Source organism: Eutrigla gurnardus (genome assembly GCF_963514095.1).
Source record: "Eutrigla gurnardus genome assembly, chromosome: 23".
Classification (NCBI taxonomy): domain Eukaryota; kingdom Metazoa; phylum Chordata; class Actinopteri; order Perciformes; family Triglidae; genus Eutrigla; species Eutrigla gurnardus.
In genome coordinates, this window is record NC_139934.1 from 5,817,214 (window position 1) to 5,844,186 (window position 26,973).

Sequence of the window (26,973 nt, forward strand, 5' to 3'; positions counted from 1 at the left end):
TGTTGCTAATGAGGGCAACCTGCGTTGACCCAGAGGGTGCTGAGGGTCAAGCTGAGCCTGATGGGATGATCCAAGTGTGAAAGGAAGATTTGAAAATGAGACATTTTATTATCTGACACGAGCTGCTCTTAGAAAATTAAAGTAAACGTTATTTCAGATTATCATTAATGCAGAAGATGCAGCATTGATCATAAAATAATTATGTCTAATTTGACAAATATCAACTGAATATACAGCAATATTTCACACAATGTCTGAATTAAAATCTTACATAATGTACATTTAAAGACCATTTGACTTTAGATCAACAAGTGTGCTCTCGTAATCCCCTCTTAATAATCATTGCTTAGCATCTAGCATATAGCTTAGCATCTATAGCTAGGTATAACAGGCAGGCTCCACATGTTGAAGAAATGTACATTGGGGCTATAGTAAGAGAAAAAAATCACACAAAAGCGTGGGGAATGGATTAAACTCTGTGTTTGTCTACTCTAACATAAGCTTCAAACGTTAGCATACCCAGCTAACCCCGAGCTTTGTGCTACTCCCAAAGCTAAGCAGTGTATGATTTGTTAACAACCTCTGTGGTCTTAAAGGCTGCCTCAGAAAAAGTCCTCAATAAGGACTGGAATCTTCCCTTTGTCCTACATGCTATTATCTCAGATAAAAGGCTCAAATTGGCAGCGTCTTGCTCTTCTTTGGATTTGGGATTAGCTAACGTGATAGCGTCACATTCATCAGTTGTATACGTTAAGCTTTTTCTTTTGTAACATTAAAACAAAGGGGTAAAATGAACCTTTATGCTTTTCAAGCATCGAAGCGAGGTTGTATTAGCATAAAACGCCATTTTAATGAAAGTAACTTCGACCTAAGAATGCTAACTTTTGGCCTTGTGTCTGTTAGCTTTAGCCTCATATTTTAGCGCACTAGCTGGATCATGTTTCCAGCCATCATCCACTTTGACATGTCGCTTGTTTTAAACAGGAGTCAAGGCGGAGGCATTAAAAGACGAGCTGGATGAATCACAATGTTAACGTTATTGCACTAGCTAGCTGTAGCTGATTGTATCCGCTAGCGAATGCCAGCGTTTAAGTTCTCATGATTCCTGATCCTGATCTGTGTGTTTGATACGAAGCAAAGATCAATATCTGCCTATAAAGACAGCGAAGGGACGCAAACATCCTCAGAAAACTTCATTCATATGGGATGAGTGCCCTTAAAGCTTTCAATGAGATGACATTTAAACATACAAGGACAGACACATTCTCTATTAAAGAAAAAAGAAAAAACTAAAAGCCACATTTTTCTCTGCTCATCCACACCACCTGCTATTTTCTAAAAGGACTCTCTCTCTCTCGACGTTTTAAATCACATATTCACCCTCGGTGTCACTAATTAGCTATTGTCGGTTTGACTCCGACGCGAGTTTTGAAGTATGTGAAGATGAGAGAATATACAAAGAAGGTTTTTGTTATTTTTTTTCACAACTTTGCGTTCATTAGCGGAGAAGGCACTCTAGTGTGCATTAGCGGCGACCGTTTACTTGCCAAAGTGAGAAGAAAAGCCAAAGACATGCACGGCGGATTTAAAAGCGGGATTCATTAAAGTTTTCAAGGGGAGCGCAAGGTTTTCTTTGTAGTAAAACGGTGAAAGATCATCCGTTTAGAGGTCGGGGGGGCGGCGGCGCGTTCCCCCGGGAGACAAACCGAGACGCCAGTTTTTGTGACCTTGAGGTGTGATCAGTTTCTAGCAACCCAGTGACCTAAGAAGAGGGCGATAAACGCTGGTAACACACAAAAAAATCAGCCTTATACCCAAGGCCGAAGTCAATCTGCAGCTCGGCTTGCAGCACAACCGGAATGTTCTCCGCTTAGGTGAAGAGGTGACGTTTGGGAACGTGAACAAAGTGAAAACGAGGAGGAGGGGGGGGGCGTCCTTGAATACAACAGAAATGTGTAAATTGAAAAACAGAAAGAAAGAAAGAAAGGAGACTTAGGCAGTAGAGTCATATTCAGGAGAGACAAGAGGAGACCTCTCCTCCCGTTACACCATCACTCCGGTTGATTGTCCACGAAGGTTAAAAACACAATTTGTAATGTCGACTTCACGCGTCTTCGGCTTCTTTTATGCGAGATTCATTCAGCTCTGTGAAAGGTTGGAGAAATTGGAAAAGCAGGAACGTGATGATGTGTTGTCAGGAGAATGTGTGTGTGTCAGAAAATACAACAATGACCCGACAATTCTTTGGTCTAAATGTCCACATTGATTGACCCGCGTGAGGCCTTGACTCTCTGCAGATGGGGACAGAATACATGCTTTTAAATTTTAAAATAAATGTATATTTTTGCACAACAACAGCTATAAAACACTGGATAGCTTTATTTGAAATGTTAAGGAAAAAAAACTCACTTGATGCATAAACACTCTTGACCTCGGAGACACCAGTCGGGAGACGGTCCATTTAATAGCCGTTCTTGAGCTTTTGATCCTCTCGCATGATCTTCATCCCCAGACGGAGCTCGCCCGTGAATACGTTTGCGGTGAGATTGTTTTCTCGGCCGCTGTTTCCGAGGTCAAGAGTGGATTTTCAAACTCATCTTTATGGTAAATATAAAAGCTATAGCTCGAAGGACGACATATACACACATATATATATATATATATATAGCTGTAGAGGTAGAAAAAGCAATGTAAAAGCAAAAAAAAAACTATGGCTCTGTTCTATTTCCTGCAGCATGCACTAAACAAGGACCCTGAAGCAGCTAAATGGAATCCAGCCATCACTCATTTAACATGCATAAGATATTGTACATTTTAATGCACACATTCACACAGTCTTCTTATTCCTCTCATGTTATCGTCTCACATCAGGAAATTCCTTCAATCCGTTCATTTCTCTCTGTTTTTTTGGTTCTCACAGGAATGCAGCTGTGAATCTTTTCGGCGAGCTTAAGCCCAACTCTTGTGTGAATCGTGTCAAAACAAGCAGACGTCACTTAGTCCACGAGAGCCGAGAGAGGCAGGCGGGTTCGGGGGGCCTCTGCTGAGCTGTCCGGCTCTTAAGGTCACCTGGCAATTAACCCCTGACCTCATGCACGGCGTCCCCGCCCGAATTTCTCAACGTGTCGTTCACTTCCTCTGAGTTTCTCCGGGATCCGTTTTGAGGCTTCTTTTAAAAACGAGTGATGATGTTGATGTTGTAGCGCTCTGATTCAGGTTGTTGAAGCTGACGCCTTAAATCTGATCTGCTAACCTTTTCATGAATTTATATTTCTGTCTCATTTAAAGGAAACATTTTTTAAGCAACGAACGCAGCTACTAGTCCATCATTTAACCCTTTTTCTTCCTCCGTTAACCCCATCGCTTCATCTGCTCAGTCAAACTAATCCAAACCCTCCACCTCCCACTACGCGACCCTTGACCCTACGCACCTCTTTGAATGTCACATGACCGTGCAGGTGTGGAGGGGTCTCTGGCCTGGCCAACCCCCAATTAGTGACCCTAATTAGTGGAGGGGCCCCCCTGATGGGCCGCTGAGCTGCTTTATCGGAGGAGGAGGTGGAGGGGGAGGAGGAGGGGGAGGAGGGGGAGGAAAGGTGTGGGGGGGCAGGAAAGTGATGCATTCCTAAAGGTCTGCCGACCCTCCAGAATCACACACAAACACATACGGTGGCCGTTCAAAGAGAAAACAGAGCCAACATGGAGCTGAGAGTTCATTTGTTGATGCACAACAAACAGAGAGCTGATTGAGCCTCAGTGTGACAGACGGACTACATGCACTCTGTCCTTTCATTGTTTGTTTATATTAATAAAGTTATAATCCTGACCCATCAACACTTTGCTGAAATCCCCCCATTTAACACACGATATATACAAAAATACAAACATTTAATAAATGGTTTACACTGAATTATTACACATATTTTGTTTTCATTCATTAACACCAGCATAAACTTATGAATTTAATATTGCTTGTATGCTAAATGAGTATCCCTGTTATCTCAAATTTTGTGTCCAAATAACGTTTTTTGAATGTTTTTACACCAAAATCCCTAAAACTATCTAATTAAATGTGATTTGGAGCAACTAATTCATCTTCATCATATAAAACATGATTCTTTTTTACATTCATTGATGCAGATTTACAGTAGAATTATGTTATAAACATATAAACACACCTCTACCGTGTAACGAATATGACATGAATGCAAGAAACAGACATTATTAGTGATACAGAGTAATTTGTTGCATGAACTGAATTTGTCCTGTGTACTTTTTAATTTTATTAAAAAACAAATGGTAATAAGAATAAAAGTGTAAATGAATATGAATTAAAGGGGAAGCAGAGAAAAGCTTCTGAGTCGGTTATCAGAGTTTCAATTGTGTTGACTTTCTAAAACATGAACAATCTCCGAAGGAATTTTAGTCAATTTAGTTGATTCTTATATTGAATTGTTTCACACTTTTGCAACTTCTGCACCAACGAGATATCAATAAATAATAATTTATTTTCCTTAACATAATAACCAAAACAAAGCCTTTTTCCAGGAACATTTTAGAGTTATGGGTACATTTCAAATCCCTCTAAAAGAATATTTACAAAGAAATAAAAACAGCAAACACACAAAATATAATAATAATAATCCAGTTATCGTTTGTATTCCCTGTTCTGCAGCAAAAAGCACAATAATAAATGTATTGGTTAATATGGCCGTTAATGAGAGATTACCAATTAAAAGCACCAATAAAAACCCAGTTGGTGGAGTTGTGTTTCCTGCTGCAGGGCGGTTCCTCCGGTCCGACCCCCCTCCCGGTCCTCCTCCCGGCCCCCCTCCCCACCTCTAAAACAGGCCACCCATCTGGTCTCCTTTCTGCTGGCCCTCTCGCCTTTTCCTCGCTCAAATAAAGGTGCCAATCACTATAATTGGCACCCTGCGGATCAATTGTCCCGGCTTGGAAAAGTGCCCCTCGCTGAAGTCCGGGGGGAGATACGTTACCTTTACGGCTTAGTAAAACCTAGACTTACTCTCTGCAGATTATTGTTAATCTGACGCGTCGCTGGAGTTTGGTTGGGAATCATCAACGTGTGATTTAGCTCCAACATTAATGTTCATCATGCAGGCCTTTAGCTGTGGAGGCCTCGGACCGCTGACTTCACTCAGAGCAGAAATACTTGAAGAGTAGGATACTAGAAGTGTACAGATTAAAAGTATTGATATATTCATCTGGTTTATCACTTAAATGTTTATTTTATATCCTGCTTGGTTGTTAGTTTCCTCCTTATTTATTGATTCTTTTTTGTAGTATTAATCTGAATCTGCAACACAACTAAAGTTATTTAAAAAAATTACAATATTTGCATCTGGAATGTAGTAAAAGTGTCAGAAAATGGAAATCTCACATGAGTGATCACCGAAATAATATATTGATAATAATGCTCAAACTACAGGTTAAATTATTTCGTTTTTGCAGATGTGAAAGAACAAAAATACTCTTTTTTTATGGCATTAGTATGTTTAACTTGCATCTGGCATTTTTAAATTTAGTTAAAAACTGTATATTTATTGTGGAGGGGCTGCAGGTCTCAGTCAAACTTTAAGTTTCACCAGTAGACTTCTATAAAAGGTGTTTTTTCCCAGTAAAATATAAGCTTTATGTTTACAGACATCAAGCAGAATAACCTGAGTCATTCAACATTTTGTGTTTTCAAAGACGATTTCATGTTTTCATGCAATTAATGTCCCAAGGGCACATCAATTCAGTCTTTGTGTGCCACCATCCGAACCCGGAAAAACAGAATTAAAAGTGCAAAGTATTTAAAAGCCTCCAAAGAGAGCTGAACAAGGTGACACGTCCACTGGGGGGGTGAAAGAAGCCAAGGTTTTTAATAAAGAGCGAGCGGAGGCATGCCCCCAACCCTGGGTGTGAATAGAAAAGACCTCAGACGTACAGATGTCAGTCATGTTGATGGTTTTTGTCGACGGATCGTAAACACAAACTCGTATTTTCACTGAAAAGCAGTCGGATTCGTATCACACACATCTTTATTACCAGCAAACGGTGGCAAAACTGTCAACACGCCTTTTTTTTTTTAATAGCTTTCCTCGAATCAGGTGATAAAAGTGAAGAAAGCAGAACACAGGAGGCAAATTACATAGACATATATTTATATGCATATGAATAAAAATACATATACATATTGTACAATATCTTGGCCGAGCGTGAAAACAGCTCTGTCAGCCCAGAAACAGAAGCAAGCCTCTTTTAAATAAGTGCAAAAATGTTAATGAGACAAAGAATTGTAAAGCATATATAAAGTCTTTTTTTTTTTTTTTCCTTTTTTTTTTTCTGAATCTTCAGTCGCATTTTGTTTTTTCCTGTTAAAAATCACATGAAGCGGACATGGAGATAACTTGTGCAAAGACCCATTTATATATATTCATATATAAATTTATATCTATGTACATAGAGTTTTTGTTCATCATAAGTAGTAGCTTGGTGCCATTAGCTTGACATTACATTTTACTGCTTAAAGAAAAAGACGTTATGGCCTATGCAGGACCTTGGCTGTGCATAAAGAAAAAAAAATAAAGGAACATTTCCACACAATCTCAAAGGACCCATCAGAAAAACTCACGATGGAGCACTGAGGGCCACGAGAAGGCCTCGCCTCCTCTGAGATGGTGGCGATCTAAACAAGTGCAAGATGTCACCGATTGCACACGAACAAAAAAACAAAACACTTCCTTTCAGCTGGAATGAGACGAAAACGGCCTGAAAAAGAAGCGAGGGGAAATAATAAAAACAAAAAAAAGGCTTCGTTTGACTGACCGAGGCTGAAAAAGAGCGGGATCTCACTCCTCCTTCCTCCGATGGCCTCCCCGTGACGGAGCGTACAACACGGCAACTGCAGATTTACATTACAAGACACCAACGCATACAAGTGACAGAATGTGGAGTCGAGGGGGAAACGCGAGTCGAATTCACTGCCAGATAAAACGGGATCGATTAAGATGTTTTTCTTTTACAGCCGTGCAACAATTGTTTAATAATCCAGCAAAAAACGGCAGGAAAGCAACGAAACGCCCGAGTACAGAATAAAGAAGGAGGGTCTGTGAAACGGTACACGAGAAGCGAGCCTCCTGACCTCTCAGCTCCATCTCCCCGCTTAATATTTGATGCCGCAGCGTGTGAATTATGGATGGTGCTTATAGAAAATAATACAGTGTTCGACAACAGCATAGGTGCACCGCTGCAAAGGAGCCGTGAGTGGGTAACGGGTTTTTTTTCACAGCGCTGATGGACCCCGAACACAACAAACAACGAATCAGCCGGCGCTACACGGGTGCAAAAACGCCCCGGAGAGCCGCCAGACGGGGGGGATGTCACGGGCCGAGGTCAGGACCTTCCCATGCCTTCATCTGCAGCGGGAAACATGCTGCTTTAGCTGGAGATTGGCCTTTATTTTTTAGTATTTTTAGTTTTTTAAAGGTGTCACGAGAGTGTTGAGTCACCTTCAGAGAAAAGGGAAAACATAATCAGCCCCACGACGAGAGGGAATCCAGAAGTGAATAGACGTGAGGAGAGAGGAGGGCGGGAAAGGAGAAGCAGCAAAGAGGAGTTATTGAAAAGGGGGCGAGAGCTCGTCTGACACACACAAATTGAGGGCAAACTGTTGGAAATCGCAGGTTCTCGCGGGTTCGTTTTCATTTTCTTTGGACAAATGGCATCGTATGGGGGAGGGGAGAGGGGGGGGACTACAGCTGATCTGGTTTCTTTCCTGCTTTAATGCAGATTTTTCACCAATTTAAGTTCAAAACAAGTTAATTTGAAAATAACCGAGGGTGTTTAACCCCGAAGAGTAAACCAAACCTGCCCAAACGAGGATTCTGTCCTCAATAAAAGGAGATAATTGGGGATACAGGAGGATGTAAGCTACAAACATAAAGTGCTTTCAACGAGGGGGGCGAGCAGAGGAAAGCTTCTCCTTTAAGACGTCTGACTGGGGAAACATGGTGCAAACACAAATACCAGATTTAAAGAATAATAATATATCATGTTCTCGTGTGACGCTGCATCCTAAGAAACCTGAAGAAAACCATAAAATGGGCAATCAGGAGAATAAGTTGTACGGGTGGATCTCTGTGACGTCACACGTTGGTCCCGACTAGAGCTGCAAGAATAGGATGAACAGAAGGTTTTGGGCCCAAAAAAAATAGTTCCTGATTAATCTAGTTCCACGCTGATGAACCAGATGCTTATTTAAGAGTGTCTCTTTCGGTGAATCAAAAAGGTGGAGAAGTTAACGTGGGGTCAAAGGTCATTCCTCCGTCCGACCTTGCTTTCGGCGACTGGAGGACACGAGCCTCCGAAGCTTCATCCATAAATGCTTTGGCAGAGTCCAACCAACCAGGTCTCCTCGTCTTCTTTTTATATTAAAACTAATCAGATCTAGATATGTGATTTTTGCACAATTTGTCCAGATCCTACCACATATTATTTCATACACAAACACGACCAAATCAAGAATTTACAAAAAAGAAAAACTACCGCTGGACGACGAACAGACTGATATTAAAATGCTACGATTCTTCTTCTTCTTTTTTTTTCTAGTTTTTTTTTTCTGTGTTTCTTCCATATCGTGATACACATCAACTAAAATAATCAAACATGGCCACTCGTATGGGAATATGAACTACAAACGCTCTCATTCAGACTCACTCCGTCTGAACTATCAAGTATTTTTTTGTTTTTTTTTCCTGAACAGTAAATGAAGGCCTGTATAGAGAGAAAACCACACACACACACACACACACACTCACACACACACACTCACACACACACTGGACAAAGAGTGAAGAGTCACTTGAAACCACTGCGAAGAGAGCGGTGATAAAAACATCTGTCTGTCTTCACGCAAAACATACACAAACGGCATTTTTGCAAATTCACAATTGTTTTTTTCTTGTTTTTTTTTTTTAAACGTGAGTCTTTCCTCAACAGTGAAGGAAGCTGGTCTCCTCCTTTGTCACATTTCTCCTGATAAAAGGTTGCTTTCTTTCCCCCCTCCCACGTCTGCTCAAGTGTCAAACAGGTGGCAGAGTGAACAAAGTCCCCGTCCCCTTCATGGTTACCACGTTACCTAGGAAACCGTCTTCTTCCCCCCCAGATCTGCCTCCTTCCTGTCCAGCCGCATGTACGGCTCGAAAGCTGAGGAGCCGCACCCGTAGGCGGACGTCAGTTCGTGGTGAGCGCCCCCCAGCAGCGGCATCGAGAAGCACAGGGAGTGCGGCGGCGGGACGCCCAGCCGCGGTGAGGGCGGGGTGCCGCCCAGCGAGGGCAGCGACAGCCCGAAAGTCCCCCCTCCTAGGGAGCTGGGAGGGGTGCCCATCCCCGGGGAGGTGGACGAGGCTCCGCCCGGGCTGCTCAGCAGGGAGCCGTTGGGCGGGTGAGGGGGCCCCAGGAGGGAGTTGGATGGCGGGACGGGGCCCGACAGGAGGCGACCCTGCTCCAGGAGGCGCAGGATGTTGCAGGTGGCCAACGACTCGTTGGAGGAGGAGGAGCGCTTGTCCGAGTCCTTGGTGGTGTCCTTCTTCTGCTTGGTCCGGCGGTTTTGGAACCACACTTTGACCTGCAGCCAGGAGGAAAGATTCACGTTATCACGGTCATCCCAAAACGCACACAACCTCCTACTTTTCTACACGTGTAAAAGTTCTGTTTCCTATCACACCACAAAGTCACGACTCATGCACTATTCACGCCGTTGTCTCCTCTCAAACATCATCTTGTTCGTTCCGCTGACACGAAGCCCCCTTCATGTGCCCAAAAACACCCGGGTTTGCCGGCTGAGCGGCCGTGCGGGTGACTTCTCCGTGACCCCGGCCTCGCCGCACGTCTCCGCTGCAGCGTGCCCCGAGAGCTCACGCAACACCTCGCCACTGAATCAGTCAGACACGCATAAACCCGTTGCAGAACAAGCAGGAGATGCTGTAATCCCCCGGCAGCAGCCATTGGATCAAAGCCTGTTGTTTTTCTCAGCACATTTGATCATGGTTGGTCCCATGCACTCTCACACTCGAAGGCCCTAACAGGCCCGGGGATACGGCCATATGACGGCCGGTGATATCACAGCTGACTTGAAAGTGCGTGTGCAAAAGGTCTAAATATAGAGGAGAAAATGGAGAAGTATGCAAATGCACCGTTAAAGGCTCTGGAGGAGAAAATAGAAAGGTAAAAACAGCCCAAAATAATAAAAAATAAAAGTCAGAATCTGCATCGCCTTCTCTCACGGCAGCAAACTTCACCACACGAGGCATCACGCCACCCGGTGAACTCTGCCTGTCCTTGTTCGCCGTGTTTAATTGATGCGGTGCGGCGTAGCTTTAATGTATAGCGTGTGCAGAAGTCGTGGGCTTGGTGGGATGCTGATTGGAGGGCACGCCGGGGTCACGGCAGATCGCTGCACGGAGGGAGGAATCACACACATGAAAAATGTAAACCGTCCTGACCGAGTTTCTCAGCAGGCTCACTAGAACCCCTCGCTGTGGGCAATACTTACATATACATACATATTTACTTACATATCCTTGTTGTTATTGAGAGAGTTTCAATTACATATGGGAGCCGTCTTAAATACTCTATTAAATCTGATGATTAATCTGAAAAAATGTCTTCTTTTTTTTCCACTTTTTCACTTATTTTTTTTGTAACATTGAAAAAATGGAAAGATCAATATGTTTTTTTTTAAGAGTTAAACATTTAATAATTTATAATTTTTCACTAATGAGCATCGTTTTCACCATCACACAGTCAGAAACAGTGAATTATGGGCATTTTTATACCACATATGTATTAAATATCATCATTAAAGTCCTGATTAACAAATGAATGCATTACAGTAAACTAATCCCAATTAAGGAAACTCCTTGAAGAGCAGGAATGGACAAAAAAGGTTAATAAAACACACTGAGTTAGTTGTTATGGTTTCATCCCAGCCTGCTGTGAAGTTGGACCGGTCCAACAAAACAGGGGGGTCTAAATGTGCAAATAAATAATTAGTATTCTCTTCACTTCTACTGTTCTTGTCCATTCAGAGGCTTTTGGCAAACATTAATATAAACTTATGTATTATATTTGTTTGGCCTGTACATTTGGATTATCTTATTTTATTGTTGCCATGTTTCTATTTCTCTGTGAAGCACGTTGGGCTGCCAACACTTCGTCACTAACGTTGCGTTGACTCTGGCCTCCTGCATGAAAAGCTGGATCTACTTTGGGCCTCGCCACATAAGCGGAGCTATTTCCTGCGTTGGCATCGGAGGCCCCCGTCCCCACTCCTTCTGTTCCCCTCCAGCCGCCAGCGTGTTACGACGGCACCTTCCTGCAGCATCTGGCACCGGCTCATCTTCTCAACTGGCGGAGTGACGAGGAGCTCGCCTAATTGGGTGGCATAAGTCATAAGCCGTGGTATCACTGCGCTCTAAAGGCTCAGCGGGGCAGATAGGGCGAGTGAGATCATAGTTCTGACCACTGACCACGGCACGAATAATGGGATCAGGATCCACCGGCTCAGAGAGGAAGAATGGTGCCAGCCTGTCTTACTGGAAAGAGGGGTGGTGGAGATAAGAGGGAGGGATGGTGGAGATAAGAGGGTGGGATGGAGGAGGTAGGAGGGAGGGATGGTGGAGATAGGAGGGTGGGATGGTGGAGATAGGAGGGAGGGATGGTGGAGATAAGAGGGTGGGATGGTGGAGATAGGAGGGAGGGATGGTGGAGATAGGAGGGAGGGATGGTGGAGATAAGAGGGTGGGATGGTGGAGATAGGAGGGAGGGATGGTGGAGATAAGAGGGTGGGATGGTGGAGATAAGAGGGAGGGATGGTGGAGATAGGAGGGAGGGATGGTGGAGATAAGAGGGTGGGATGGTGGAGATAGGAGGGAGGGATGGTGGAGATAGGAGGGAGGGATGGTGGAGATAAGAGGGAGGGATGGTGGAGATAAGAGGGTGGGATGGTGGAGATAAGAGGGTGGGATGGTGGAGATAGGAGGGAGGGATGGTGGAGATAAGAGGGTGGGATGGTGGAGATAGGAGGGAGGGATGGTGGAGGTAGGAGGGATAGAGGAGGTAGGAGGGAGGGATGGTGGAGATAGGAGCCAGGGATGGTGGAGATAGGAGGGAGGGTTGGTGGAGATAAGAGGGATGGAGGAGATAGGAGGGAGGGTTGGTGGAGATAGGAGGGAGGGATGGTGGAGATAAGAGGGAGGGATGGTGGAGATAAGAGGGATGGTGGAGATAGGAGGGAGGGTTGGTGGAGGTAGGAGGGAGGGTTGGTGGAGGTAGGAGGGATAGAGGAGGTAGGAGGGAGGGATGGTGGAGATAGGAGGTAGGATGGAGGGATGGGGGAGATTGGAGGGTGGAGATAAGGGGGATGGAGGAGGTAGGAGGGAGGGGTGGTGGAGGTAGGAGGGATGGAGGAGGTAGGAGGGATGGTGGAGATAGGAGGGATGGAGGAGGTAGGAGGGATGGAGGAGGTAGGAGGGAGGGATGGTGGAGATAGGAGGGATGGAGGAGGTAGGAGGGAGGGATGGTGGAGGTAGGAGGGATGGTGGAGATAGGAGGGATGGAGGAGGTAGGAGGGATGGAGGAGGTAGGAGGTAGGAGGGATGGAGGAGGTAGGAGGGTGGAGATAGGAGGGAGGGGTGGAGATAGGAGGGATGGAGGAGGTAGGAGGGATGGTGGAGATAGGAGGGAGGGATGGAGGAGGTAGGAGGGATGGAGGAGGTAGGAGGGAGAGATGGTGGAGATAGGAGGGAGGGATGGTGGACAGTTAGACACCTTCCTGGTGTCTAACTGTGATTTTACTCGAGGGGGAAATGATGAGGAGGGAAGGAAGCAAAGCTGCCTTCGGTACATCTACACTATTGGATGTAAATCCTTTTTAATGGGATCCCGGGTTCAGAGCTGGGGCAGAGATTACCAAGGGAGATCTGGATCTGGCGTGACCTGCATCTGCCCCTGCCTCGCCCTCTGCTGCCCCCCCCCCCCCCCCCCCACCGGGGCGACGCCGGGCCACGAGGTGTTGGTGGCAAAAAGCAAAACTGGTGGATCTGGATCTGAAAACACTTGTGCTTTATAGGTCGAGTACATCTTGAAACGTGATTGTCCTCTTTTTTCAGGCTTTTTGTTGAGTGTCGATTGATTTGATGCCGATTTAATGAGAAGGAAACTAATTAAGAAGAAAGTCTGCTGTTATTCTGTATTTACAATCATGCAAACACCACTCAAAGAATAGGAGATTTCTGGGGGACTATTTTCACACTTAATTGTAATAAAATACAGGTAAAGTTATGAATTCTGCTGAGAAAAACAATCATGGAAATGCTGGAAAAAAGACTGGAAAAGTGTGAAATGAAGGAAGGGAGGAGCAACAGCACCAGAGAGGTGGAGGTGGAGGGCGAGGGCGGAGAACAACAAGGTATCTAAATGAGAGGATGGGTGGGCGGGGTAAACTCGAGGTCGGGGCGGCATGCATGAACACAGGGGCCAGTCGGGTAGAGGTCAGCCAATCAGAGGCCTGCGCTGCGAATCCAGACACCAGGAAGGGAGCGGCAGGCAAACTGGGCTAGAGGTAGAAAGGTTAAGCCAGATCAAGACCCAGTGTGCAGATCAACCGCATCCATATGTGCCCGAACAATAAACCAGCTCAACGTAGAAGAGGAAAAAATCCAAACAAAGACGATATTCGGTTTATAATTCCACCTCTTTCACGTTTTATTTTAATCACTGCTTCAATAAAGCCGAAGCGATCTAACGCCGAGCATTAACTAAAACATCTAATGTGACATAACGGTCGCATAATGCCGAGAGAAAGGCAGGATTGTGGCGGTAAAGTCTTTAAGAAGGACACTCGGTGACACTCTTTCACACTTTCCATGACCCCTCCGGCGGCCCGGTGCTCCCGCTGTGACCCCGGTCAGATCCCCCCTGATCCCAGGCATGTGATGAGCCGCCAGCGACACAATGAAAACGGAGACTGTACCAGGCGGCCATTCATCTGTAACACACCAGTGGATGCTCAACTATATATGTGTGATGGTGGTCGCCGCCATGAAAAGAAAGCTAAATGTAAACCGAACCAATGACTTACTCAATGGTGTGTGATGGATCAACACATCCTCAAATATAGATCACATCAACAACGGCCGGAAAACAATTACTTACAATTAAAATGACGGCGGCCGTTTCACTGGACTGAACTTTTACTTTTCCGGTTAGTGGAGCCGTTTGACGGATCAGTGGTTCAAGACCTGAACCTCGTGCTTTACTGAACGCATACATTCAAAGGGATCTTTTCATCTGAAGGGATTCAAGACACAATTCAAAGAATAATTTGTGTAAAAACTATAAAAGGACTAATAAATTGACTAAATCAGAACATTTCCTGGGTTATCTATGATCTGCTACAGATAATCAGCGTCTTATTTTGAAGGGAGACTCTGCATTTCCTGTCTGTGCCACTAAACCCTGGAAGAGTCCAATTCACTTGACCTTTAAAATAAATAATAAACATCTTCATGCTGTTTTGTTGCCTTATTGATCATTTTTTGTCCTCATTGTGAAGAATGCGGATGCAAATGGTTGCCGTAGTGACCATTAAGGTAACAGAGGATGTGACATATTTGCTTTGGAGGGATTTTTTTTAAGTAATAGTGTTTTTTTTAAGTATTTCTCCAGCTGAGTTACATCTCCGGCATTGAGGAGTCGTTTTTAACATTTCGATTTTGTGCTAAAAAAACTGACCCAGATCTTTTTTTCTCCAAATCCATCAGTATTAGGATTACAAAAGCATGGATCATAAAAGGTTACTTTAAGTGAGATGCTCTTTTTAAGTCATGTCCAAACACATCACACTGGTCATCGCCTCCCCCCTTCTTAGACCGCACCCCTAAAACCTGGACCGCGACCACAGACCTCCAGGCCCCGGATCCATCACCTAACTTTGCCCGAATAAAAGCCCGTTTCGGCGCTCCATCGCTGCAGCACATGTCCGGCCAGGTTCAGCCAGGGGTTAACCCCGTCTTATAGCATCGCTGGTAGATATGGCTGCTTAATCCTCCTTAGCACAAAAGCACTTGGGACTGTTATGAGGCCCACCTCTCCCTCTCTCTCTCCCTCGGCCCCTCCCTTTCCTCCATCCATTCACCCACCAAGAGAACCCCACCAGATAACAGCCTCCTTCCTTCCTCACACTGTCAGTGTTAGAGATGAGCTGCATTTTAAAGCTCATTCACCACAGAAATTTATGATTTTTTTCCCCTCGCAACATGCAATCAACCAAAAAAAATATTTAAAACATCTACCAACTTTGGATGTTCTTAAAAGCATGACGCTCTTTTATCTCCATGTTATAATGTGGAAATAAATATATATTTATATGCGAGTTGTGATTAAACTAAGATACTATTCTAGCCTCAGTTTAGTTAAATCCTTCCCACGTTTCTTGATTAATAATTAAATACATTTTGGCCGAGCACAAGGTCACGTCACCTGCTTAAAGCCCCCGTCCCACGGTTAGACACTCTTTAATCAAGCTTTACTTCATCTTGGGGATGAGCCATCAAGACAACGCTTGCTTTGCGAGGGATTATTGCGAGTAAAAGACAATTAACGAGGACGTTGAGAGCTCGTGGGTTAAAGAGATCCTGGAAACACGTAGACGCATGGAAAGTTGCCTTACAAGCTAATCATCTGAACTTCGAGGACACGAGCTGAAGCCAAATCGTAGCACCGATGTATTCATTTCCTGTCTCCATGGCGACGCCCCGGCCCCCAGGTGCTGACGCCCTTCAAGACAAATTTGTAATTCAGGATTTTTCTATCATATTTCTATTTCTTATCTGCTTTAATATTTCACACTTTACTCCACTGATTATAGCATCATCAGATAGTTTAGTAATTAAAAAAATTATAAATAAAGAAAAATATCCAGAATATTTCACTCAAAAACAAACAGAAAAGAGAGAATCTGTCCTCTGGAGTCGTGTATATTGATCTGTGAATACACAATATGATTTATTCATAGTCACATAACTTTATTTATACGTCCTGTAGAGACGAGCACAGAACACCAGAGTCCATGTGGGACTTTGACACAGAAACACTGTGTCGTCGTTGTTCTTATACATTTTTTCATGCTGTATAAATAATGAAAAAAACACACGTCACTTTCTGAACAAGAACACCAAGACGCCATCCTTCATCACTATTTACAATCTGCCAGTTCAGTTGCATTAAAGTGGTTGCAAGGATGACCTTTTGACCTTGATGGCATCTTGAGGTCTTTTACGTGTGTGTTAAAAAGGTGATTGCTGATTTTTCCAGCTTCATCAGTTCAAGGATCACACGATCCTCCATATGTTTGGAAAATTACACCATCCTTGACCGACCACACACACACACACACACACACACACACACACACACACACACACACACACACACACACACACACACACACACACACACACACACACACACACACACACACACACACACACACACACACACACACACACACCGCCAGCAGCTGATGAAACAAGTCAATTCGGTCTGTGAGAGTGATTAAGGACAAAAAAAGGCAAATACGACTTAATTGCTATTATCTCCTGCTGATGATCTAATCAACCGATTATCTAATCAGCTGATTAGATCATCAGAGAGTCTCTTTTCTGACCAATCGGCACAGATCGGAGCAGAGCTCCCGTCCGCCGATGCTCCCGGCTTTCAGCTTGTTTGTCGACGGCGTCGACGCTGGGACTGACGGCACAGAGCGGCGAGTGTTCGGCCCGGTCTGTCTGCGTCCCTTCCGATCTCCTTCTCCATTCTGAGTGTTTGGACAATCCCCGCACTGTGCTGCCTCCTCGCCGCTACATCTGCACGGCGGCACGTCACGGCTCGCCCCAGACAAGTGGCCCAGACGCCGTCTGTCTGGGGGCCGCCATGGAGAACAATACGGACAACGGGGACATTCACTGCTTCCATCTCTGTCGTCTTGGAAGCACAGATTTCCTACAGTGCGTGGTACCAAACACGATCCCCGAGTCAAAAAAACATCGACTCAATTTGTTGCACAAGCAGGTGTAAATTTAGATTTACCAGCTTTTATAAGAGGATCACCTTGTTTTTAGAGAGTCAAGCCTTCCTCTCTGGGTTCTTCAGAGTGCTCATGATATATAAAAGTGCTAAAAGGGTCAGGATCTGAGACCAACCCTGACCTTTGACCTCTAGAAAAGCGACATCATCATCCACTGTGCTCGAGGCCGTTTGGTTATCAGAGTGAGAGAACATGAGGGATGTATAATGAATCCCTTTTAAATAAAGTTTTCTCTTCTTCTTCTTCTTCTCATCGTTTCTAACATTTCATTTTCATGTTGATTCATAACTAAACTTCCCCTCGTCCACCTGTTTTTCAGCTCTGTGGGAGTTTACATGAAGGTGACTCAGACCCAACAAACACACACATGTTCAAATACACACATCTGTAACACACCAGGGTCTGGAATATCTGAAATATACTTTTAAATCCATGCAAAGGGTTTGTTCCTTTAATAGCAAGTCACGTTTTAACCAGAAGTAGATCAAATAAAAATAAATAAAAACGCCTGCAGCCCATCACTATTTTTTAAATGACAAAATGATAATAATTGGGGTGTTTTGGGAGATTTTCCCGTCAGAAAATCCTTCTTAAAAACCTCCCTAAAAACACAACAGCTGTCCTGCGTTCATTTAATTATATTCTTTAAATTGGTGACAGCTAAATATTAAGTGTGCGAGGCATTTGTGTCATGTTGAAAGATATTTAAAAGCTCTCTTCCTAAACTGCATTCAAATCAATATCTTTGAAAAAATGTGACATTAAAAACAGGAACATCTGTGCATTGTTCACCCAGTTTTACATCACAGATTAAAGGAAGATTACGTCACTGGGCTCTCTCTCCCATTTCCAGCTGGATTAAAAACCAGTTCAACCATTAAACCCACAGCTTCCAAAAAAAGAAGAAGATGAAAATCTGCTCAGAAATAAATTCAAATGTCAATCAGTCCTGGAAAACAGGAAACGTCCCTTCACAATAAAAGCTGAAGCAACGTCCACCTGTTACATTTGATGGTTTAGTGTGTGTGTGTGTGTGTGTGTGTGTGTGTGTGTGTGTGTGTGTGTGTGTGTGTGTCCTGCAGTATAACCCTGTAGCGGGGAGCCACCTGCCGGGATGACGGGAGAGCTCCGAGCTGGTAACGGATTACTCAGTAACGAGGAACGAGATGTACGTTTCCTCTCGCGAGACAACAGCGAGTTTCTACAGACGCGTCTCTGTCTATTTAACACTCAAACATGTGACGCTCACATTTAAACTGAATTTTAAATTTAATTTAATTTTTCTTCGGAACTTCTTTAAAAATATTTGCGAATAAATGTCGAATATGAACTCTGCAGAGACGCGTTGGCTGACGTCATTTAAACGGATTACTGAATAATATATTAATGATATTAAAGTTTACCTTAGTTTTTAAACAACGAACAATGAGCCGTTTCATTACCAGACCAGCAGCAAAGCTTCGGAGAACAAAACACACGCATTTATTTAAGCTTTTATTAGCTTACAATAACTTGTATTGATCGCTGTGTGTTTTTGCTGACTCAGCCTTTATCCATTAAAAGGTGTTTGGAGAAGAAATTACGCGCAATGGTCAGTTTTTCCAATACAAACAGAAAGTCACTTTTTTTTTTGCTCCTTTCTAAAAAAGAAAATACTACAAAAGTTGCCAGAAACACATTTGGAAAACCTCAATTGAATAATATTATTCGCGATTCTACTTTGGAGACACGTTAAATATTCATAATAACAGAAAAATATTCTTTAAAAATATATTTAGTTCCTATAATTGTGTTGTAGATGAAGGTTTTCGCGTGTGTGTCTAACCGCTGCTGCCTCATTGCGTGATGAGTTTGAATACCTGACCAAACTAATTGGAGTTACAACATGGGTCAATGGACCAAATCCCCAAACATTGTTAAAAAAAAACAACACTTAACGTTCCCATCTCCCATGTTACTGTAATTAGTATTCGTGTTTCGCTCATGTTCATTAAAAAATGTTAATAAAAAAGCTGTCAGATAATGCTTCTGGAACGAAAAGTTCATTTGAATAAAAATATTTATCATTTTTGGAGCTAAAACCCTTGAATAAAATCCCATAATGCATCAGGATTGTGACAGTGATAAACAACGGAATTTGAAATAAATAGTGTGACGCAAACACAACGAAGAAAACGAAAAACAGCTGATTGTCAACGTTTTTATCAGCTCAGCATGAACTCAATATTTCGATTGCAATCATTGAATATAAAAAGGAGATGAAACTTTTGTGCTCGAAAAAAAAATTTGGAAAAAAAGCCCTAAAAACTAACATTTTGAACCTAAACACTAAACTAATTTCCGAGATATTTCAAGTTCCAAAAGCTTTGTGTTGCTTTGAAATGAAGCATCGATTTTTTTTTCTGTAAAAAACTAACAAAAAAATGAAAAATGTGGAGAAAATAGAAATATTACAAATAAGAATGCCTAGATAGATAGATAGATAGATAGATAGATAGATAGATAGATAGATAGATAGATAGATAGATAGATAGAGATTTACTATAATGGAGCTGCTTTATTGCTCTATGATTTGAACTCGGAAAAACAAATTACTTCCTGAAGAGAGAGAAGAAGAAAAAACCCAGCAGCAACAAACACTGTAAGTCACCTGAGAACCAAAAAAAAACACACAACTCGCTTAAAAGGATGTGCAACTTTGCCAGAGCCTCCATCTCTGCCTTTGTGATTTGCTGCGATTAGCCTTGAACGTTGCATTTGCTTAAAAAAAGGAGAAATATGCAAAGAGAAAGAAGCTAATAGGAAGATAGAAAAGTCCCGCCAACTAAAAGCCTTTCGATCACGCGTAAAAGCTGCTTCAATGGCGCCCCGCATTAAGAAAACTCGGTTTGACTACTTCACGCCATTACTGGGGGGAGACTTTTATTATTTACATTTTGTTCTCACTTGAAGGTCAGGCAGTTTCCATTCAGCCAATCAGCGGCCGCCCAGCGTCTCCTCAGCAGCAGCAGGAAGCTGAGGCCCTCCCATTAACACCCCTAGTGTCAGCACTAATGAGGGACACAGTGGCTGCTCTGTGTTCTCACAACTACACACACGCGCGCGCGCACACACACACGCACGCGCACACCTACCTCTATGCTCGAGTTGACATTATAATGTCTCCACAGTGATGATGCGTAAAACTCCTGCAACAAGTGTTTTTATATATCTATATAGGCCTCCTGGTGCACAGATTTGATTTCGTGGCTTTGTTTTTGAGGTTGTGGGTTCGAAACCCGTCACCCATCTCCCCCCATAACCATCTACAAGTGTCGTCCACAGACGTACTGAGGTTATTTAGCTACTTATAAGGGCGATACAGTTCGCAATATGTATGTTTTATGCACGAAATCCTGGATTTCCTGGATACAACACCAATAAGCATATTTTTATATATATATAAATATATTTCTGAACAACTTATCAGCCGTTTGTCGATAAAAACAGTCGAAAAAATCACAGTTAGCACACTTTAATTAAAAACAAACAAATGTGTTGTTGCTTTAATGCGGTGTGTGAGAGTGGAAGGCTAAACGCAGAGGGGTTGGGCTCGCGGAGTGAACGAGAAGAACCCGGATGTACCGACGGGGCCGATCTACGGGGGGGAGCAGACAGCTGCCTCGTAGGCCTTTCCGATTTCAGCTGGAAGCCAAGAGACGTTTATTTGTATTTTTATTTATTTATGTAGCCTTATGGTGAGTTAAATGACTCTGCGTTCCCGGGCTTTGCTCATGGCGTCTCCCTTTTTATTTATTGATTTATTTGCAGAATAGGAAGGAAATCAAACGCAACCTTTACGCAGGATGTGGCTTCTGTCGCGTACATGCGCACTAATAACGTGGCCTGCATACATTATATACAAGTACACTGGCTGGACTTATATACTTTATGTGGACAGGCTTAATCCACAAACATTCATCTAAAATAACATAAAATCATAAGCATCATCATGCTTTTTTTAATGATGTTTTATATATGTTATGGTGAATAATGTTGATTCCACCCAGAGGCAATAAAATGGTAAATTCATTCATTAAAAAAATCGCGATTTCCCGGATGTAACAACCCGGCTGAGCGGTGTTGTGGGCGTGGTCAGCTCGTCTGCTCCTCCCCCTCTGACTGTCAATCAGAGGCCTCAAACACACCTGGACCAAATCAAAGCTAACGTGAATCTAAATATTCAAATATAAAAAAAAGCTTTTAAGCAACGTGGATGTGTTTTTTGTTGTTGTTTTGTTTTCGTTGTTATGACTCGTTTCCGGGTAGCAGCACGAGACCCTCTTACCTGCGTTTCGGAGAGATTCAGCTGCCTCGCGAGTTCGGTGCGCTCGCGCCCCACGACGTACTGGCACCGCTGGAACTCGAGCTCGAGCCGGTACAGCTGCTCGGCCGTGAAGGAGGTGCGCGTGCGCTTGGGCCGGTCCAGGTCGAGGCCCTTCGGCAGGACGATCTCCCGGATGGTGCCTTTGGCGTCTGTCCAGAATAAATAAAAAATAATATAAAAAACACAACGTTTCAGGAGAGTTTCGACGTGAATGCAGATAAAAACCAACATCTAGAGTTCAATTTAAATAACTAGAAATACTCCTTTCAATATAACACACCTGTATTTTAACGAGAGCGAATCTATGGACCTGCACGGTGTAATATTAATGAGGATGTCCACAGGCTAATGGCTGTGTGTGTGTGTGTGTGTGTGTGTGTGTGTGTGTGTGTGTGTGTGTGTGTGTGTGTGTGTGTATGTGTGTGTGTGTGTGTGTGTGTGTGTGTGTGTGTTAATAACACGCTCGTGCTCTGCAGAAAAAAAGGGCCCCATTATCGTTAAGTATGCACACAAGTGTGGTGAAAATAACACTTTTCTGTAATTGCGTTTAAACCGGTGGCTCATAATAACGATGGTTAACGTGTACACGATGTCCACGTGACGCAGGTGACGTAAACGTATCAAATATGTGGGGAAAAGTTGATGTTTTTTTTCCTCTTGAGACTCAAATTCACAAATGCGTAATATCCACAGGCTACGTCAATTTTTTCGAATAAAAATATATAAATATTTAAGAAATCTTAACGATGGCCCCAGTTTCTCCTATCCGGCCTGGGCTCGTGAGCGTTTCTGCACTAAAAGAGGACAAAGATGCATTTCTCTGCATGACAACAAATTTACAGCCAATCAAAAGCTTCGCTCCCAAATGTCTCCAAAGTTGCACGTCTGCGCGTCAGACAACAACACCGTGTGTGTGTGTTGGTTTTAGGGGACAAACTATCATTAAATAGGGCTTATTGTGCCTTTTATTTTTGTTTTTTATTCCCAGTTGAGTCGTTTGTTCCACGTTTCATATCCGTTATTAATCTCGATTTATTCGAGAATTAGCTGTTTCGATAACATAATCTCCAAAAATAGAGGAAAATTCTATTAAAATGGGATTAAATAAAACAAATATTAGAGCCCGCGCTGGACCCAGAAGCCTTCAGGGTCTTTGTCATCAAAAATAAATAGAAATACTTTACTTTTGCTGACCAATCAGGGTTTTAAATACGCCTTTCATCAGTAAAATCTATATTTTTGCTACATATTTTGCGCGTATTTATCACATTGAACGGAAGCGCAGGCCAGACAAGACTTCCTCTTTGTCCAGGGTTTTGAGGTCATGAAATATGCAACCCAATAAAATATGAAGAGCCCTGAATTAAATATGAAACAAAACTGATTGAACCGAACAGCCGCGGCGCTTCTATAGGAAGAGTGACCAGAAACTCTGAGGTTACAGAGTTAAACTTAAGGTCACGTTCTTTTTTAAATTTAATCAAATTAAATCGGATTTTCAGATGCTTATAGATACTTTTTATGGTAATATAGGAGTTAAACAAATATATGAGATACTTTAATACAGCAGTAGAGGAATTTAATTCATGCTCAACCTTTATCTGAACTCGGATTAACATTAAGGTGTTCCTGCAGCATAAAAACAGTTAACGAAACCCACGAAATGACTCAGTTGCTTCGCCCCGATGTGAATGACACAGTCATCTCCAAACCCCGTGTTATAGACGGTTGTTCTCCAGCCCATAGGCCCGAGCTACACGATGACACATGCCTGAGAGGTCTCCATCTTTACGCAGAATGACTCTGCGTAATGTGTCGCCATGCCATGCCGGGCCATGCCAGGCCAAGACGCGGTAAACCCTCTTCTATATTCAGACATATATGTAAAAATGTCCCTTCACTTCGCTCCAGGGGGATAAACCCGAACAGCTCAGAAACATTCTACCAAGCAAGAGGAGGAAAACTGTCTGCAGACGTGCTGACCTCTCGGTGACCCCGCCTCTCTGCGCAAGGAGAAAAAAAACCCCGAGCATCCAGACTCGGCTTCAAAAACACGTCCTGACACTGCGGACGTTATCTCCCACCAAAACGGACCCACACGTGACGCCCCCTCTGATGGGACACTTTCACCCGACACACCGACTCCTCGGTGGGCCTGCAGCCGATCCACAGGCGTGTATATACGGACACCTGTCTGCCAGACCTCGCGTTAAAAATAGACGGATCAGCGGTGGAGATTTAATGTGAAACAGAGACAGAGGCTCTGTGGTGTAATAATAAATATATCTAATAATAAAACGAGACTTCTTCTCTGAGTGTTATTTATTTTTGATTCCTCACATTCTCTGTTTACTATTTATTTATTCTATTTATTTCGCTACTCTCTGATTAAACGAGCAGCTTCTGGATGCCACAGCATATCGCGACCAAAACGTTCAATAAGAGAAACAAACAACCATAATATCCACAACAACCACCTCTAACCGAGCTGGTGATGGGCCGATGTGTTGGTTGTGTCCACAGTAAAGAGTTACACACCGATGCATGGGAAATACATACAAACCTGGCACGGAATTACCAGCTGCGATTTAATTTGTAATTTTCTTTACGGGATTCTGAATGGGACGGATTCGGTTAATCTGTATTACATTCCTAACAGAGAATCTCCTTCATGGATGTTTCACAGTGAATCAAAACACGCCTCATATAATATTATATTTTATATTCTTTCTGTTTACGTGCTGAAATAATAACTGCAATAAATGCAAATAGTCTTAAATACTCTTCAGGTCTGACAGATTTACTGTTATTGAACATTTATTGTCCATAATTTAAGGTGCACACTATAAATTAAATACAAACGTTTAGACTTTTAAATATAACCCAAAAAACACATTTTTTTAGAATAATAAAAGTAAAAGAGTGTTTTCTGACTGCAGTGATTTTATTTTTTATACATTTTGTGGATTTTTTATTCTCTTTCAGATGCTACCCAGGCCTCCTGCAGGAGGGCGTGGACACATTAAATTAAACATTATTCTGGGGTTCATTAACGTAACGTTGGCACACAAAGGCAACCGGCCACTGACAAGTAACGCGAACACACACACACTCATCCTTTATAGTGATTATCGATGCAGCTAAACTGTGGGCTTCCTTTGTTGACACAAAAGGCTACAGGGATTAATTTCTCCTGATTATCCTCAATTGTGTTCCTTTTGTTTTAATTTATTTTCTTGATTTTTAAACCTCCAGAGATGTTAAAGATAATATTTCCCACATAATAATGAAGCATTCAGGCCTAAAATCATTGTTAATCTGCCAAACACGTTTTTATTATTATTATTATTTTACAAAACGAAACCAAAATTAATCGTCACAGCAAACCGGGACAAAATCATCTCCCTGCACGTTTTTAATTATAAATTACAGTATTTATTTTTTTAATTGTTTAAATGAATATCCACGGGAATGGTGAGTGGTGTTACAATCATTTAGGTATCGCGGAAGTGAGAGTAGCCATTGTTCTGTGTGCTCGTCCCCTCCTGCAGGCGTCCTCATCGTTCAAGTTTAACACGTTTATGTTGAAATAAATGCCTCATAAATTTAATTATTTTGGCTCAAGAAAATTAAGCATTTCTGACATAACTTAACGGAGCAGCTCCCACGTCCAGGACCCACTTTATCCCACATTTATCCATTTAATTTAAATTATATTAGGGTGTATTAGTGTTTAGGGGTGAACTATATTATTTTAATTGTCCTGTAAAGTTAAAACATTTATTCTGAGAGTGATTTTGTGACTCACCTCTCACCAGAATCCTCCGACAGTAATCCGGGTCCACTCCCAAAAGTTTGTCGTGCCCGTCCTCGCTGGAGGAGGTCGGGGTGGACGCTGACGTCCCCGGGGTGTCCGTGGTGCTCTGCACCGGGGACCGGCTTCCGATCTCGGCGCGGCACTTCCCCTCCATCCGGTCCGGGCAGATCGGGTTGGGACCACATCGGTGGTTCCCGTCGCCCATGCTGGTGGCCTGGTCGAACATCTAACAACAAGTTCACGCTCTCTGAGGAGGATCTCTCTCTCTCTCCCGGTTCTTCGCTCGCCCTCGTCTTTCTACTTTCGAGTGTTCTCCAGAGACGAGGAGCGCATTCCCTCCTCTCCCTCCGACAAGAAGCAGGCAAAACAACGAAGAAGAAGAAGAAGAAGAAGAAGTAGATCCAGTTACAAAGGAACCATGCGGTCCTGCAACGGAACCGGGGTGCGCTTCAGGTGTCGCGGCATGACGCACGGGTCCCGGAGTCCAACCAACAACAAAAAAAAACCCAAGGCGTAAAAGAAGGGGGGAGTCAGCTGTGGAGAGAGAAGGGGAGGTGGTGGTGGCGGGGGGAGTGAGGAGGAGAAACCTCGGGATCCTGCTACTAACTATAGTCGCCGGGAGACGCAGGAGAAATGCATGGTGCGGCTTGTAAGGTGCAGATCTGTGGAGGAGCGGGGAGGTGCCACGGATAACGCGCGCACACTGCGCACCCACGTCGAAATGAAGTGAGAGGAGGCGCGCGAGAAAACACACACACACACACACACGCACACACACACACACACACACGGTCACAGTTCACCGGCCACAAGCCAGGGGAAGAAAGTTTCTCCCGGTCTGGTCTCCTGTTACTTCACCAGCTCGCCTCTGCGGATCCGGGGCTGCATGTTGGGTCAAAAAAGGGGGGGTCGGTGCCGGTGCAGGTCTTCTGGTTTTTGGAGAGCCCCCCCACAAGAAAAGATGTCTGTGTTGAAAGCCTTCAAGAGACAGAGAGAGATGAGAGAGGGAGGGAGGGAGGGAGGGGGGCTGAAACGCTCACATTCGCTCTGGAATCAAACCCGAGCCGGTTTTCATAACGTGCCGAGCAGCTGGAGCGTCACGACTCACGGAGGAGACGTCGGTGTGTGTGGAGACACATTTATTATTTTCTTCTCTTTTTTTTTTTTTTTGTGGTGACACGGTAGACTTTACACAGAGGCAGAGACCTCACACGTCACTTCCTGCCCGCCGCTGATTGGTCAGCCGGCGGGGCACGTTTTGACAAGAGGATGAGCGGCGCTGCGGACCTGGATCAGCCGCGGAGACATGAGACGATGGTTGTTGCGCGCTTTCCGCTCTGGGATCAGCCGGACCAGGACTCCCGGACCCCCCCCCCCCCCCCCCTACACACACACACACAGCTCCGTCACACTGTTTCTGTGTCAAGGCCGAACTTTGAGCTCCGGAAACAGAACAAGAGACACTTCTGGGAAACTTTCAAATTAACTATATTGTCTGCTATGATAAGTCACATTTAAATACACATACAGATATATAGTGAGCACCAATAGCTATGAAACCCCAAATATGGGTTTGGATCTCAGCTGTTTTTTTCATTCCCTGGATGTAACTCTGTCCACATTTAAAGATATCAGCAC

General features: G+C 43.6%; 1 protein-coding gene across 1 annotated transcript; it reads right to left on the reverse strand.

The window, feature by feature from the left end:
* Window positions 1-6,057: 6,057 nt before the first annotated feature.
* On the reverse strand, window positions 6,058-25,863 carry vax2 (ventral anterior homeobox 2). The gene is made up of 3 exons (XM_084003410.1): window positions 25,327-25,863; window positions 21,480-21,667; window positions 6,058-9,631 (listed from the first exon to the last, which is right to left on the reverse strand). Exons 1-3 carry the CDS (start codon window positions 25,559-25,561, stop codon window positions 9,143-9,145), a joined length of 912 nt encoding a protein of 303 aa, XP_083859536.1. The 5' UTR covers window positions 25,562-25,863; the 3' UTR covers window positions 6,058-9,142.
* Window positions 25,864-26,973: the final 1,110 nt, after the last annotated feature.